This window comes from Struthio camelus, chromosome 1 (assembly GCF_040807025.1).
Source record: "Struthio camelus isolate bStrCam1 chromosome 1, bStrCam1.hap1, whole genome shotgun sequence".
NCBI classification, from domain to species: Eukaryota; Metazoa; Chordata; class Aves; order Struthioniformes; family Struthionidae; genus Struthio; species Struthio camelus.
This window is the reverse complement of record NC_090942.1, coordinates 8,176,535-8,193,906: the sequence shown is the minus strand read 5'-3', so window position 1 is coordinate 8,193,906 and position 17,372 is coordinate 8,176,535. Positions and strand designations below refer to the sequence as shown.

Here is a 17,372-nt window from a genome sequence, read left to right as displayed (position 1 = left end):
ACACAGTTAGTTGGTTGGCTCCATATATAGGCTCTCAATGTATGGACTCATTAGGGGAAACTGCAGGTAGTGCTTAACATGAATACCTGAAAGGAGTTTTCTATCCTTTTTTAAATGACAAGTTGGTGCCTTCTTCCATTCCTTGTGAAATACCCATGGTTTTGTCACAAGCCTGATCCTTGCTTATATTCAGCATCTTACGCTGGCTCAAGAGGCAAAGACTCCCTTGGGAAATCACCAGGAGTTGAGGGCACCCTTTGCCTTGCAGCATAGGTGTGTTAGACCCTCCCATATAGCCCATGAGGATCACTGGCAGGACCTAACCATCGCTTTGGTGAACTCGGAGCCACGCTTATGCACAGGAAGTTTGAGGCCAGACTGTAGGTGGGGATGTTAATGGTGTAGTACTGATTTACTGTCCCTTGGGAGCCGGACCTTTATTCTGCCTTGAGGTTAAAGCAGTTTGCTTACCTATTCCATTTTTTGCGGTGTCTGACCACATGGCTCCCTGTAGTATCTGAGCTTTGCCACCAGGCATTAAGCAATGCAACCAACTTCTGGCAAGTGAGGTTCAGGCTCTCTCTCTTGACCTTCCCAGGGGAAGAACTGTCCATATGATGTTAGTATTTTCACAGCATGCCTTATATTTGCGTGTCTTAAGCCAGAAGGTCCAGAACGCTGTGGTATGTAAAAGATAATTAAACTGATGGGAGCATCCAGAAAGACCAACATACTTCAACTGCAAGTTCCTTAAGAGAGGGATTGTGTAATATTGCTGTATGCACAGAGCATGTAACAGTCCAGTTTGCTCTTATGATTACATTCCTAAGTATAAGAAAGGCTAAAGAACATGAATGCACAGAAACCTATGCGTCCATTATATTTCCGAAGGCTTCCCTCTTCCCCGGTCTCAGCACATCAGGATGTAGCTCTTGTTCAGTTTAGTTAGTCTCTCTGCACTCACAAATGGTGTGCAGGATATAACAGGAAGATCTAATTCTGCACATTAAACCTAGTGCTATTATTGATTTTATTTATTTTTATTGCCATTAGATTTACTAACATCTGAACTAGCTTATCACCATTCATTAGCCAGTTTTGTAGGTTTTCCTGCAGTTTTCTTTATAAATGATTTTAATGCGTTTAGGAAATGCACTATGAAAATGAGCATTCACTTGCCTTCTTAAGTACATCGAGCAATAAAAAAGTGATTTCGACTCAGGATAGAAATAAACATCCTTATTCAGGAGAGATTTTTAAAAAGTAAATAGAACATAAGAATGTAGCTAAGCTAGTCTGCCTTGGAAAATGATTCTTCCTTTTCCACATCAGCAGTAAGAGATCAAGAGCATCTCCAAGCACCAATTTCTTTAGGCTGGATGAAGGGAGATCGACATTTCTACAGTTGATTTGAAACTAGATGAACTAGAGTGCTTCAGAGGTTTACAGTTGAAAGATAAATGGATTGTGTGAGCTGTCCAATTTCACTACTTGCCCTAACCAAACTCTTTCTTTAATGTTTGATAGAATTATGATCAAATATTTCAAAAAAATGCTGACCTCTGTGAAAATTGTTGTTGACCTTGTCAAGGTAGCTTTAATACTTACTTAAAAAAATACCAACAACCCCTCAGTGATATAAAATTTCAACAGATGCTACCAAAGCAAAATATATATAGGAGGCAGCTGGTTATTCACACTAACCGAGTTCCTATCAAACCCTGTTGGCAGCTGAGTGTGAAATGGATTCCTGCCACTTAAAGTTGGCTCTGAAGCTCACTTCATGTTCAAAGTTTCATTTGCCACGTGTGATACAGTCGGATGGCTTAAAACACAATTGATTTTCTTGCAGCAATTGACTACCCTTTTGCAAAATTGCACAGATCTCCAGAAACCGAAAAGAAAGCAAACATGAAGCCCCAAAATACTTCAAGCCAATCATTTACAATAGAAATCATCTGCATAAATTTGTCATGCTGGAAGTGCTTTCTTAAACTAGGCTGTGTAACTTTCAACCCCTCGTGCTACAACGAATGCCATTTCTGTACCTTTTTCTTTTTATTTAGACAAGGGCTTGAAACCCTGTACACAAACCCTCTTGACTCTGCAGCATGTGCAATTTGCATCTTGAGCTGCTTCACTTTATTTTAATTTAGCACTGATCTCCAGTTGGAGAGCTCCATCTAATCTGTTCTCTCTATATCCATCATTGCTGTATGTCATGAGCAGAGGAAGGTGAAAAATCCTCTATAGATTCCAGTTCTGTGATAAAAGCATGAGATCTGGTTATTCTCACCAATAACTTTGCGTGCTTAAATTGATTAGAAATAATATTAACGGCAATAAAATACAAAATTCAGTCACAGTCTATGTTAATATTTCTGTTGTAGTGATGGCTTTCACAGGTTGAATGTCTCTGCATTAAGACCTTTGTTTTTTAAAGGGATGGTGAAAGAAGAATTAGCTGGCTAGCTGGTTTCTTCCAGTCCACTCAAAGATATTTGTGTATGAGAGCATGCTAGAATGAGAGTTACACAAGGCAGAAAAGTTGAAATCAGATCTAAGTAACCAAGTCAGTAATGTTATACCAGGGCAACCTAGAAGGTCATCACATCCCTGCTTCATGGCAGACAAAGTCTAGGGAAGTATTCCTTCCCTCGACCTAGATGATACCACCTCTCTGTAACAGCAAGAAGACTAGCTAGCCAGAGGAGAAAACAGACTGAGTTTCTCATGTATTTGGGCAGGTCATGTCCAGGGACCAATATGTCTGCTGCTAAATCATGGGGATCCAAGTGCCGAATATGCCCACTCCAGATAGTTTGGAGGGTAGGTGAATGGGGAGATCCTTAAGCTGCTGTGTCTTTGAATACAGTCTTTTGCCTTGAAGTAGAGAAGCTTGTCTTCTGCTTATGTGAAACAGGTAGTCTTCAACCAGAGCAAAGTCCTTCGGCCTGTGGATACCTGTTCTGCTGGTTTATCTTCCATACTCTTCTCATTTACACCTGGAAGTCCAATATATGTCCTGTGCAGAGGGAGATGGGAAGCTACTGAATAGGTCGTTAATGTGCTTGAGACCTTGAGAATGGCGGTTTGAAGGCTAGTGAATCTAGCCTTCATAGCCCAATGTGTTTTTTTCTGCTCTGTGGGACCTGAATTTGCTTGAAAGTTGACTGTTTTGGTTAACACAAGTGGACACTTTTTTTTTCCGTATCAGTCTTTGTAAGTTTGTGCCTCATAAATTTGCTCCAAATTCCCTGAAAGCTCAAAGAAAATCTCAGTCAAAAACTGCCAAATTTGGACTGGATCTTCATCAAAATCATACTAATCCGTAGAGTGCAGCTCCTCACATTACTATAAAACATTCCGTGGACCCCAGAATAGTCTCCCTGAGAACAAAGCTTTTCTTAGTGTAAATACAGAGCAAATCAAGCAGTAAGCCAGGCTTGTTTTCAGAATTGTCTTGTGAAGGACAACACAAATTAGATGTCATTTAGGTTTTGGGAGAATCCCAAAGACAGATAATACAGGAAGGATCCACTTCCTCCAACCATCCAAAGACAAACCTAGAAAGCTGAAATAAAGAATAATAAAAGTTGCACACTCAAATTGACTCAGGGCAACTTTTTGACTTGCTTCAGTGACGTTTTCACGGTTGATTAGCTGAGCTGGCAGTGACCTTGGCAGTGCTACAAAAGCAATTTTTACATCAGTCAGCACAAGGAATTCTACGCTTTCCTTATCGAATCCCTTTAAAAAAAAAAGTGAGTGTTTGCCCTTGCAATCTGGGCTTGCACCTGTGGTTGGTCAGATCTGTCTCAGTTCACGCTCCTGGACACTTTTCAAAGAACTCAATGGTGGCTGCACTGCTACTGAGCCCTTCAGCTTGCTGAAGGTGCAGCTAAAGGAGAAAGGATCATGAAGCAGGAAAAAATGAGTATCGATGATGGGAAGAGGAAGGCATAACAAGTGTGTTTCTCTAGCACAGTTCGATCTCTGTGGGTGAGATGAACTCAGGGTCAGAGGTTGAAATGAGAAGGTGTGAGCAGCAAAGCCACCACGCAAAATATATTCTCTCTGATATTCAGGGGAAAGAGAATTTGTCTATGTACAATCCAAACCTGTAGACACAGTATGAGTTATGAGGCATATCTATCTGTGATATATGCCTACATATGAGGCTACCTTGCACAACCTCCTTTACTGCCCAGAAATACTAACTGGGGGTGATGTTAAGATTTTGGCCACTTGCATTCGATTCTCAGGAAATCCCATGCAGATGGGATTTGCTTGGCTCAATTACTTGCTTACAAAGACTGATACAGAAAAAAAGTATCCACTTGTGTGAACCAAAACAGTCAACTTTCAAGCAAATTCATTTGCAGGTGGCTGCTTGTGTATGCAGCGCTCTGGCAAATGTGAGGTGTATTGAGATAGAGCAGACCTGGCACAGATGCTCTGGGAAGGTGATGTGCACGTAGCCAGCATATCCAGACTGCACAGCGCAGAGATACCTATTTCTGGGGATCCCAAGCAGAAATTGGGTGACCCTCATGGCGTGCTGTTCCTGCTGGCATCCCAAGCAGCAGCAGCAGCCCAGGAAAACAGCCTCAATGCCTGGCACGCCAACCTCTCTCCCTCTCCCAAACCCTGCATGAGATAAGGCTGTGGGTGGCTTCAGATATGCAGATTCCACCATGGGAAAGGCACAAGGCACCAAATTGCCTTGTGCTTCCGCTGCACGGATAAAAAACACACACACAAAGTGGGAGTCAGCTACAAAACGCAGCTCACCTTCCTTCTGTCCTCAGCCCATCAGCCTGCTCTTTCAGCTGTACCAGGAGACATTAGCTGCTTTGTGTAGATTTGGATGTGAAGCTGCAAGTTCCAAGAGAGACAGGGAGTAGATGGAGCAGGCAGAGGTCTAAGGGAGGAAAGAGGGAAGCACTGAGGGTTTTGTCATGCATGAGAGAAGGGGCTGAGCTTTGGAGCGGCGAAGATGGGCAGTTACTCTGTCTTAGCAACAGTGACAGCTGGCTAGGCAGTCTCTTTGGACGCAGTTACTCAGAGACGCTGTTGGGGTCGCAGGAAGATCCAGTGGACAGCGGTCAGGAATGGGTTTACTGGGCATCGATGCAGACCCAGTCTGAACGGGGGCACGTGCAGCTGCCTCTGCATCAGGCAACAAGGGGAGGAGGGATGCTACAGATCCAAAAGTGTCCTTTTCCTCCCACTCACCGCTTTCCCTGCCCCACAGGGTAGTAAATCCACATCTGGCATCACATGTTGACTTTGACACGAATTTGCCCCATAGACTTGGCCACTTCATCCTCTCTGTTTTGCTTTCTCTGAATACAAAAATATTTAAGCAGATGCATGCTGCTAGTATGTAGGGGAATTAGTGAATATCAGTAATAGGTTTTGACTTAAGATATTGAGTGTTAGATATTAGCCGAACCCAGAAATGCAGCATCTGTGAATATTTTTAAGGAATCTTGTCGGTAGGGTGTTTCTAATCCTTTTCCCAAACATACTTTTAAAAACACTTGGGGACTTTTTTTTTGTCTTTGACTCTCTGACCCTAATAAGTCTTAACGTCCACATTTTGCAGGTGTTGACTTTTCAAGAAAAACATCAGTGATACTTTGCCTCCGCCCTCCGCGTTCCCGAGGAGGTTGCTGGAGGCAAGTGTTCTCATTTTTCTATGTAAATGAGAAAAATACATTTTAGAGCCAAGCACTGACTCTGTGAAAGAGGTGTGCTGCTCGTGCCAGTGTGAGCAATGCTTCCATCATCTGTCCCTAACATTGATGAAATTCAGCTGTTTCCTGATAAAATATGAGGCGTTCCCTCCACAGGCATCCTGCATTTCGATGCATAATTTTTCACATAAATACATCTCAGCCTGTTTTCATTATGTGCACGCCGTATATTGACACACTAACGCAGAAGTAAAGAATGGTAGCTCTATCCCATAAGGGGAAGGTCAAAGCTCAAACCCCTAAGGCCCCACGTCTTCAGCCTGAGTGGATTTGTACAATGTTATTGCACCGTACTGGGACGAGACGCTAGCTGAAAGAACCGTTACTTTGTATTTACATAATATTAGTCTTGAGCAACTTTGGATTTTTTCTTTTCTTTGAAGTGCGTAAAAAGGGTTGAACAACGGGGTGACCGAGTTGTTGGCAGCGGCAATTTGACAAGAAAAGAATTGTGAGTGAGTGACAGTTAAATGGCCCCTGGATGAGAGATTTCGGTATTTCGTGCACAAGGAAGCAGGGGCGGGAGGGAGTTGCAGTCCGTAACTATCATGGGGTAACGTACTGCCTAGTGCATATGGGTGTATATGTGCTGCTGGCCTTCAGTAGATAAGGCTGCTGGCCGCTGAGTAACGAACGCCTTGAGGAACAGAAAAACAAAGGGTCTGTGCGCTGTTTCCAGCACTGTCTATAAAGGCATCTGTGCTTAGCATCGTGTTATTGAAGCAAGTTTTGTGGCCAGTTTTCGCAGATGACCGCATTCAGCGAGGGCACCTGCAGTTTGCAGCAAAGAGGAGCAGCTCCACTTCATTAGCAGATTACGGTGGTTGGTGGAGGGGGGACAATTGTGTGTGAATCGTCATTTTGCACTTTTATTTCCTTCTGATTGTACTGCCCAAGGCTTGAGACGGCTGAGAGCTGCTGTAAGCTGCCTAGGGAGCGTTGCACCCTACCGCGTGTGAGCCTCGCGGTACAGCTCTGGGTATGGCCGAGGGAGGAATTATTCTGTATTCATGCAAATTGTTCCTCTTTCCACTTCACCTCTCCAGATGATGTGCACAGCACTTTTCAGAGCCTACGTATCGTATGTTGCAACCCAAGTAGCTAAAGAGATGTTTTGCAAATAGCAAAACAGACCTTGAATGTTAGCAAAACTGGACTGAGTCAACAAGACTCAAGAGACCGGTTTTGGACTAGACACTTTTTGCAGTCTGTCCTGCACAAACCCAACCTGCTCGGGATCTCTGGACAGCATCTGCTACGTCTGTGTTCATAAATAAAATAGGCTGGGGCTTGCTATCTGGGCTTGCAGCCACAAGGCACAGCCCAGCTTGGGTTTACCAAGGGTAAACTCTTTTTCTCCCTCAAACTGGGTGACCTAGTCCATGCTGCTTTTGGGACTAGTCTCTGGCCCATGCTGTCCCCTGGGCTCTGGCTGGAAGGGTGCTGATGCCAACATCAGCATGTGCTCGTAGTTAAATACAGATGATTTGAGACAGCCCTGGAGCCTATGCTTGGCTGTGGTTGCTTTATTAGCACAAACGTTCTTCAGCCCAAGCAAAAATGACTGTGAATCTCGGTTTCACACAGGCAGTTGTCTCAGGGCTGCCAACCACCAAGTCCAGGATTTTAGACAAACTCTTTGGTATTTGTGTGCCTACCTCAGCACCCTGGACTTTGTGGATGCCACTGTTAAAGCCATGAGGAGTTTAGGCATTTATCTCAGCATTGCTCCCTCCTTACAGGGTTGAATGCTTGATTTTTAGGTATTGCAAACCGTATTTAGTACTGCAGCATTTGGCATAGCGGCGTCCCTTTATGTATCTAGCTGCAAGTTCTTCCAGGAAGGAGACAGTGGATGGTAATGGGCCTTTTAATCCAATGAAACGAAGTATTACTAAGTGTGATCTAGTTACCTGGTTCCCACAGTTCAGTGTGTCTCTGCACTGGATGGATTTGGGCAGCGGACATCTGTCCGTATGTTGAAACTATGCATTTCCCAGAAACCGTCTGCCACAGAGAATTAGGCAAAAGCTATGAAATGGGGGAGGGGGAATAGATAGGCTTGTCTGACAGTTAATAAAACAATAAAATATACTTTGTGTGTGCCTGCATGTCTAGGGGCGTACCAGCAGCTGCTAATACCATGTCATCTGTTTTTTATTCATGGCACTGCTGGACTGTGGATAGATAATCTCTCTCTATAACTCACTCATTTCTAAATGTAATGGGAAGCTGTCATTGGGAAACATGCTTCTCTGCCAAAGGTGGGCAGCCCTCCTTTCCACTGGGGAAACACATGACTCTGGAGTTCCTCAGGCTGCTCAAATCCCAGTAACGTCGTCTTTTAATTATATTGAATATTTAATACTGGAATGCCTGCTTTCTGCTGTGTTTTTACACAACTGACAGAGTGATCTGCTGAAGCTATGGAGAAATCCTTTCCCTGACCCTTCTCTGGTTTTGCCCGTTGAGATGGGCAGATGTTTCTACCCTAGGCTCTGAGCTAGCCTGAGGAGCCCCTAGCTGGGCAAGAGGAGTTTCCAGTCGCACCCACAGGAAAGCTTGGGTCACCTGCTTTGCAGCACCTGAGAAGATTCTCCTCGGACAGCAGCACTGCCCTCTCCGGGCAGGATTCAGCCAGAGTCACTTTAGGTATTTACAGTGACACTCTGTCGTGGCTCAGCTGATTCATGACCAAGTCACCCTGGAGAGAAATAGATATTTGCAGGACTCGATTCTTTTGGCCTGTTTTAGGATGAGACAGGTTTTCCCGCAGAAGGTTCTGTGGCTTCCCACAGGCTGTAAGGGGATTCTTCTCCTCAGAAATCCCCTTCCTCATGATCCCTCCTGTGGCCAGTGCGTGTTCATAACAGAGCAGTATCAAACCTCAGCCTGCGTGATAATGACTTGGATAATGTTAGGAGGCACCAATCCCAGTCTTACACGTCACCTTGTATAAAGAGCCCTGCTTGATATCACCTGGGTCCCCCTGTACCCCTGTGTCTCACCTCCTCTTTTGCTCCCTCCAGCACTGGGAAAGTCGCCAGAGGGCAGATCCCATCCTGTGCCCTCAGTGGGTCCAGCAGCCCATGCTAGTGCAGTCACACTACTGAGACCTCATCCAATAAGTACATAGAGGAGTTGTAGGGTTTTTTTTTTTTTTTGCACCGAAACAGTATGCGTCCCTTATGCAGCTCCCCTCTTCCTTTCCCAGGGGGTGCTCTCAGGGGCATCTTTCCCCTCCCCACCTGCCTTTTGTGCTTGCCGTGTTCTGCTGTTACATAGGGAAGTTGTTTTCACATCTAATTGGGAAGAGACACCTGTACAGTGTTACCACTCCCAGATAAGGGCAGTGCATGGAAGAGTGAATCATCCCCTGTGCTTAATTTGTCATTGCTGAACGCTCCTTAAAATAGAGCCACAGAGACAAAAACAGAGCTTGTGCATTGCATGCCCTGAAGTTCTCTTGGTGCAGTTCTCTCTAGCACACGGTCTGCATGCAGCCTCAGGGTCTAGGAGGCTCTCTTTTAAGTGACAGGGAAACACAGTAAGGCAGCTCTGGCTGTGTAAGCAAGGCTATGCTCCCGTATGCACCTTCTTGCACTATCTATCTTTGGTGCCTTTTCAGAGCAGGGGCTTTTTTGGAGTAGGTGCAAGTCATAGAGCTGCTGAGATGAACCTCTCTGACATCGCTCCGAGTACAGTGAAGGGTGTCTGGGTTGTTCTGCTAATAAGGAGGCAACCCCTGACGAGCCCGTCTCTGCTCTCCTGCCTTCCCAAGACGGAAGGGAGACAACTCAGAAGGTTCACTGCTCCCAAGTCAGGTTTGACTTTCCAGAAGAGTTGCCTGCTCTGTAGATGACAAGGATTCCCCTGGATGATGCCGTTATGCCTATTAGATGGATCCATGGCTAATGTAACCATTGTCACAGGACTGAGGTACTACGTTTTGCTTCCTGGACTGTGCGGAGAGGAAGCTAACCTCGTATTTGCAAGCCCAGGCAGCCCAGGCTGCAAAGTCCTGCCCTGCCCTCAAGGCTGGAGCAGGAAGTGGGGAATGCAGGTAGGAATCCAGATCTGTAAAAGCATTTGCCTCACTGTCCTGCAGAAAAGCCTTTGGGACAGGACATGTGGCTAAGAAATGGCTAGTGTATATGCTGAAGACTGCATGACGCTGGGCACGGGCCCCTCAGCCCTTCCTCCTCACAGTGGAGAGCCCTTGCCAGAAGCAGGCTGTTCTCTGCCAGAGGCCACAGACAGCTCCCATGTGCTGGGACTACGATCAGGGCCATGGTGATTTCTCTAGCAAAAAGGCCAGTTTAGTTATAGTGCATTGTTCTTCATGTGTGTTTTTGTAAAGAGAGCCTTAGAGTGTGAGATAGCAGCAGGGGAAACCCTGGCAGGATTATATTGCTCTGACAACCTATTCCCCACCAGCAAAGTATGGTTAGCCCTTACTGCACCAGCTGCAGAATTTCCTCTCGCATACCCTGTGCTGAGTATAGCCAGCTAACTATGGCTATGATAAGCTCCCCTAAAGTGCTTTTTCTGAAGCAGGCTGCACACACAGAGGATGCCAGGAGCCGCTCCTTTCCCCAGTGCTTCTCCATCAGTAGCTATCTGAAGACATTGCAGTGCACAGATTGTGAAGCAGCCTGGGTGGGAAGGAGGCAAAGACCAGCAGATGCAGAGGAGTGTCAGCAGCAATCATGGCAACCATTGCAACCAATCCAGGCAGGTCACCAGCCACTGAAGTTCAGCTCTGCAGTTCTGCAGCACTGGGGACATGGTTCAGTTTGTGTTTTGAATGCCACCATTACTCCTGATTTACATTTGTGGGATTCTCAGACTAGCCTGCACACCTTCCTGATATAGGGGATGCAGAACGTCCTGGGCCCGCTTTCTATGTATTTTTCTGCTCTCAGAGACCATTTCTGTCTTCCTTGGTGTGTCTGTGATGGAAGTTTTATTAATGCAAAATGAATATCCCTCTGGAAAATGAAGTCCAGAAATTAATAATGAATTAAAACAACTTGCCACAGGCATCACTAATGAGCTCTTTGTCTGTGCGGCTCACATGAAAGGAGGTCATTGCTCAGCCATTCCTATCCCGAACTGCAAGCAGATTAACTGTTAACTTTCAGTGCATGGGTCTCTCCCGAGACAGCGAGACAGGCTGTAGCTCAGCTTGTGCCTTCCAGGGTTTTACAGCTCTTATCCCTGCTGCGCAGGTTTGTCTTGAAGAGTCTTTGTTACCTAGAGAAGACACTTTCCTCCTTCCCCCACGAAAGACTCAGATTGCCCATCTGTGCAGAGAGGAAACAGGACTCATCCCACAGGACTGAAAAGGGACAATAACCTTGCAGAGCTTAAGAGGAGAGTGGAAAGTAATCTTGGAGGAGACTAGCAGGGTTTAAGTTCACTGCTATAAGCCTCTTCAGGGATACTAGGCCCATAACTAACCTGGCACTGCTCCAGCACTGGGTCTGCATCTATTGTTCTTTTCCCTTATCTTGCAAGGCAAGAGTTATCCTCCTTTATCTGATACAGCAGGCTTTGGATGAGTCCCCACAGCAAGGGCAGTGGAGATTGTGCCCCTGTCTCCATCCCTGCCAAGCCCTGGGGAGGGAGAGTTATGTTGGGAGAGGAGCAGTCACAGGGAAGGCTGTCACGCCATGCTGACCAACTTCCAGGGCTTTTTCAGTTGCGAGGTCTCAGTCAGCAGAGCTAAGGACTAGTAAGGAAATGTACTTGCAGCACTTAAAATAGAGCTCACACATAGCACTTTGCATTTACCCATCTTGCCCGCAAGGGTGGCTGAAGGCTGGTACTTTCACTTCTTGCTCCTCACTTGATGCCTGGGGCCAGATGCAGCAGTGTGTGGGGCATGGGAGGCTGCACAGCTCCATACTCACTGCTCCATGACATAGCTGAACAGCAGGAGAAGGGGCTTTTACCCCTCTTCCAGCACCCCTTATGACGCTGTTGGCTGGCTGAAGCGGAGGGACCCATCAGTTCCCCATGTCCATGGGCAGCCTGTTTCACATCATCCATTTATTGCTGTTTTCTGCTCTCTCGTGATAGATGAAACGCCAGCCTATCCCCTCCAAAGGCTGCTTCTAGGTCTGGGAAAACGCTCCTGTGTTTTAGGCATGTTTCTTACCCACCCTTGCCCTCTCAGCGGGAACACACAGTGAGGCTGGCTGATGTCTGGCTTCCCTGCTCAGTAGCATAGCTGCTCATTTATCAAATATCTGAGTCACCACAGAGAAGCAGGTGCCAGGCAGTGCTAGCCACAAAGCACAGTGCCTGCAACGCATGCTGTTGTGGGGCTGCCCAGATTCAGCTCCACCAATTGCCTCCACCAGTGGATTTGGTTGCAGAGGCAATGGTGTCATTGTGCCTGTAGTTTACAGAATCATGTCAGAGCAGAAAAAGCCTTTTTCTCCCCCTTACTCCTCCCCACCTCTTTCAGTCTCTATGATGGTTGTCTGAATGCAACACGGAGCACCATTCGAGGCTCTGTGTGCTGTGACAGGAGTGGATAAGGACATGAGATTTTGGTCCCTGACTGGGGAGCAGGAGTGGTGGGGACCTCAAGGGTAGCGGTGAAGGAGTTGAATTAGATCTGACTCTATGACTCTAACGCATGAACATGTTTTATCTTTGGAGGCCAACATGCTAAAGCTCTGAGTAACCCCAAGGTGCAGGGGAAGGAATGACCATGGTTCCATCACGTGCAGCAGAGCGCCGGCGCCATGCTGATACAGGGATAGCATCTCTTTAATCCACCCTGGCCTTCTATCACTGCTCCCGGAGGACAACTTGGGTCTGGAGCACTAGGATTTGAACATACCACTATAGGGGGCAAGTGCGCACTTAGCCAGTCAAAGTCCACATTGCTGCTTGGAGGTCAGTCCTTCCATCCCCTACACCCACTCCTGGTCATGCATCTTTACTTCTCCTCTTGCACTAACACTAGACTGGAAAGAAATCCCTTTCCGGTGCAGAGAGTTCAGTCTGATCAGTTCCCTGATCAGGAAAGAAGGTAGCAGAGAAACATGGGCAGGGGTAAGGGAAAAGCAAGACCATTTATAGCAGTACAGGTTTAGGCTCTGAACCTGCACATTGGCACAGGCAGCCTCCCCCCTCCTCCACACACACACAAATTGGTCTTAATTTGTCTGTTGTTAAGCTGAAAACTCATCTAACATCGTCAGGAAATATATGTGCAGAACCTACTGTAGCTTACTTCATCTGGCAATCTTAACATCCTCTTTGTCTTGAGTACCTCATAAGCAAGACTACAGCTTGTCTTTAAAAGGTCCCAGTGAAGGGAAGTTCTTCTTAACAGGTGACAGGGAGGCTGGCAATGTCCATCTCACCCAGGCCAATGCCAGGACAGAAGTATCTGAGGAGTCCCCAGACAGACTAGCGTAGCTGGTGTGCTGTTTGCTGGGGTCGCTGAAACCATTACGTTACTTTTGCATGGCCTTGTGCCTGGTTCACTCAGCTCTGACTGCCATTCAGGAGCTATTTCAGGAGTCTCTGAAAGGCAATGAGACAGGCAATGCAGACGTATCAAAGAGACTCCACCACAGTCCCATAGCGCCTGAAAAGTCTGACTTGGGAATTAAAATGAGGCTTCTTAAGTACCACCTAATTTGTTTTCTGCCAACTCTTCTTCCTACACAGCAGCTTACATCCTGCTTGGGGGCTGGTTTGTGCTAGTACTGCATTTGAGCATGCCTATCGCTTCTTTCTTTGCTGGCATGACCTAGAAACCACCGTTGTGCTGCCTGCATAGACAAGAAACAGTACAGACATTCCCTTTACCTGTGGTACTCCACCAGGATATAACAGGGAGACAGAGCGAGGTGGAAGCCCGCATAAAACATGAACACTGGAGAAGTATTTCAGGCTGCCATTTGTCTCAGGAATGTCAAGTACTAGGACGGTGTTGAGTTTAGGGATATTTTTAAAGAGAGGTTGACTGCTCATCAGTCTGTTCAATACATGAACATGAATCTGTCAAATACAAATTAAGTTTTTTTCCTTGGAAGCTGTGTTTGTATTTAGAGATGCGACAACCAATTAGGACAGCAGGGTTCCCTGGATGCTGTCACCCATTTTCTGTACAGTACCATTGAGTCATTTCATCTCTATCCAACAACAGTTTCATGGCAAGGGTAACTGACTCACCTGCTTTGCTAACTTGTTGGGGCAGTCAGGACAGCCGAGTGCTTCATTTTCACTGAGGTCTGCAGCACACAGAGATTTGTAGGCCAAGTCCTTATGAGCAGCAGTCACCCGAAAATGCTGCTAGGATCTCTGGCCCCAGCTGTGTCAAAGCTGCTGTGACTATTCCGAGATCCCAGAACTAGGGACTATTAAAGACCTGTGGGATCACAGGCCACATGTACTTGGATCCCTTCTACCCCGGTTTCCTACCAGCGATAATAAGGACAAGAGCTCTAGTTTGGCCAGGACTTCAGCAGCACAGTAAACACAGGAGCTTGGCAGAGCTGGTGGAAATACACAGAGGGAGAAGGTAACGTTAGACATAGAGTCAAAGGTTTTGCAAAGAATGCAAAACTGGCCCACTGTAGTAACCCACAGTGCTCTGTATGTGAGGAACAGCTTTTCTGAGATTGGCTTTTATGTTCCTACAAAGGGCATTTTGAAAGTGTGTGTTACTTTCCTCTCTTTGCTTCCAAGTACCTAAATTTTATGACACATCCTCATCCATAAATGACAAGCAATACTGAATGGGAAACTATTGGGTTTTGTAATTGACTTCTCATTTGGTCCTATCACATCCTATCTATCTTTTGCACTATGCTTTTATCAGTGTTATGAGTATATATCTGCGCTGTGTGTGTGAAAGCGGGTGTCTGAAAAGTGTTTGTGAAAGCGGGTGTCTGAAAAGTGTTTGTAAAGGTTCCTGATAAAAAGCTTTAACAACTTAGATTATCAGAAAGGCATGAGTGAGCCAGTCATGGTAAATCTGAACACTGGCAGACGGTAGGTCATCACTCTGTAGAGAAATTAAGGACTGAAGAGGCTGGAGTCAACTGTTTTTTATTATTTTCCTAGGAAGGAAACTACTGCTCATTTCAAGGAGCTAATGTTGCTTGAAAATTTAGGTTGAATACCATGGGAAACATAAAAAAAAGGCAATGGAGTACCTCCGAAGATACCATTTCCTTCCAGAAACACGGTGCAGTTGTATCAAAGCTCTACTTTTTGATTACTTACTTACTTTCTTTCTTGTTTTCCAGCCGAAGCTTTTGGCGAAGGAGTTGCTTGACCTGGTGGCATCTCATTTCAACCTGAAGGAAAAAGAGTACTTTGGAATTGCATTCACAGATGAAACGTAAGTGCCATGAATGAAAGACCTAAGAGTCAACTGTTAGATCATAGGAGAACCAAGTGGAATTTTTTCCTACGCGAAAGGACCAGCGTAGAAGACCTTAGTACTCTAAGGTCCTAGACCAAAGTCCAGGGAGACAGGGCCTCACATAAGAGTCTTTCTTGTGCTATCTCTTATGAAAAGTGCTGGAGGTCTCTTGCCATGAATTAAGCAGTGTTGGAGGTGTACAGAGACAGTAACAATCCCCTCCTAATCCCATGTTCAAAGATTTCTTGTCATTTGGCATTGGTAAAAGGTTATCTTTAGTTCTTTTGGACTTAATATCCAGTTGCTAGTTCAAAATTATTACCAACCTGGCAGAACTATACAATTTAATTTAATCACTCAAGCAGGTTTAAAACTAATATTAAATTATTTAAAGGAAAGGAAAACAAAAAGTCACAAAATTACTCCACTGTTTCTGATGTTATAGATCCCAGATTACAGTTTCTTTAAAAAAAGAAACAAGAAAGTGTGGGAAAGGAAGGGATTGCAAAATTTAATGTGAACTAGAAGCATTTTAAAATATAAAATTTCCATTAAAAAGGAATTTGGCCTTCACTAGAAGTCAAACAACAGCCTCATGGCTAAGCTAAATCAAAGAATGGGGCTATTACAGTGCAGTCACCTCAGACAATGTTGATCATTGACCTTGAACTCAAGGTCCTATGAAAAAACTCAAAATTTGAGCTTTCGTCCCTAGACAGTACATTTCTAGGACTTGTGTTTGTAAAGGAAAGCATGGAAAGTGGAACTCCTCTCGTTTAAAAGCCAGAAGTCAAGTAGAAAATTTGCACTGGATAAACATCAAGGGTCTGGCAGATGCGATGACTATTCCTAGAAGACTATGATCTCTCAGTGTTACTGTATAGCCTCTGTTACTCTTTTTCTGGCTACCTGTTTCCTCTCTGTAGTTAGACTACCAAATGGAGTCGTGTCTCGTATAGGCACCCACCATTTTCCACCCTAGTTTGTGATTTTTCTGTAATAACAATCGAGAAAAGACCCCACATTTATTTTGCTTTAAAAACAAAAGACTTTCAAACCACTGTTGTGTTCCCAATAGAACTGAGTCAGCAGTGCCACTGTCATGAGCCAGCTCTGCTCTTCTGCTGACATGGCAGAGCAATGTACATTATCTGCTGGCATAATGATTTGGGATCAGATAATCAGAGGCATAATGTGCACACACGTACCCCATATTGAACTCAGCAGCGATCGCCCCTCCAGAGCCAGTTTTCCTGGCAAGTGTCTGCCTTGGACAGCCCGAGGCCATCTCGGGATACAGCTCCTGGCATGGAGATGCACTCAAAGTCAGGCACGTGCAGAATCAGGACCTAAATCAAGGGAGAGCCCAGAATCTGTGCAATCTTACTGACACGAGTAGCTCCCACCCGACATAAATTAGTAGGACTGGCCCTCAGATGAGCAAGAGAGCGAGGCACCAGCAAGTTATTGAAGCAGTAGGAGAAAATAACTGTTCACGAGGGTGTTATTTCGTATCATACACGGTGAGTTAGTCAGCGGGTGCTGCCTGAAGGGTGCAGGGAAGTCAAGCAGTGAAGCCAAAGAGGACAAAGGGAGAAAAATGTTCTTGTGACAGCCATAACAGCACAGGTTAAAAAGAGAAAACGCATGACAGGTTCATGGGCAGAGAGGGATCTGCAACTATATTGCCAACAGAGCAAGTCCTGGCTGCCAGCTGAGCTGAACGGGCACAGGATTCCCCTGGGAGTGCAAGGGATGTTCATGAGGAGATGTCAGCAATTAGAGAGAGACCGAGAGCTCAGCCTCCCCGGGGGACATACCAGGTTTAACACAAAGTGGTGCGAGCAAATATCTCAGTTAGCGATGGGAGGAAGCGCAAGAGACTGACAGAGGTTGTCAAGCCAGTGCGCAAAGCACTGGGGGGCAGCCAGGTGTAAATGACAGAATCAGGGATGCGGATGGATGTGCACTGTCTAGATGGGATTTCAAAGGGTGAGGTGAGACGGCATCCACTCACCTAGCTCATCTTCTAAAAGTTTAGTCAAGATGGAACAAGGAGTATTTAGCAGGAGCTCAGCTGGCCCACATGAAAGATGTGGGGACACCTTCATTAAATCTAGTGAACTCAATCCAACAACATGCCAGTAAGTCCTAGCCAATGTGAAGCTCGGTCTATAGCCCATGTGCTGCCTCATAGTGATTCCTGACCC

At 45.7% G+C, this 17,372-nt stretch overlaps 1 protein-coding gene across 8 annotated transcripts in view; it reads left to right on the top strand.

Moving 5' to 3' along the window:
* The window catches only part of FRMD4A (FERM domain containing 4A), a 392,727-nt gene that overhangs the window by 271,211 nt on the left and 104,144 nt on the right, over positions 1-17,372 (top strand). For all 8 annotated transcript variants that reach the window (XM_068915809.1, XM_068915878.1, XM_068915663.1 and 5 more), the window contains one exon: positions 15,044-15,138. In XM_068915809.1, the coding sequence (XP_068771910.1) occupies positions 15,044-15,138 (95 nt within the window). The remainder of the gene's footprint in view (positions 1-15,043; positions 15,139-17,372) is intronic.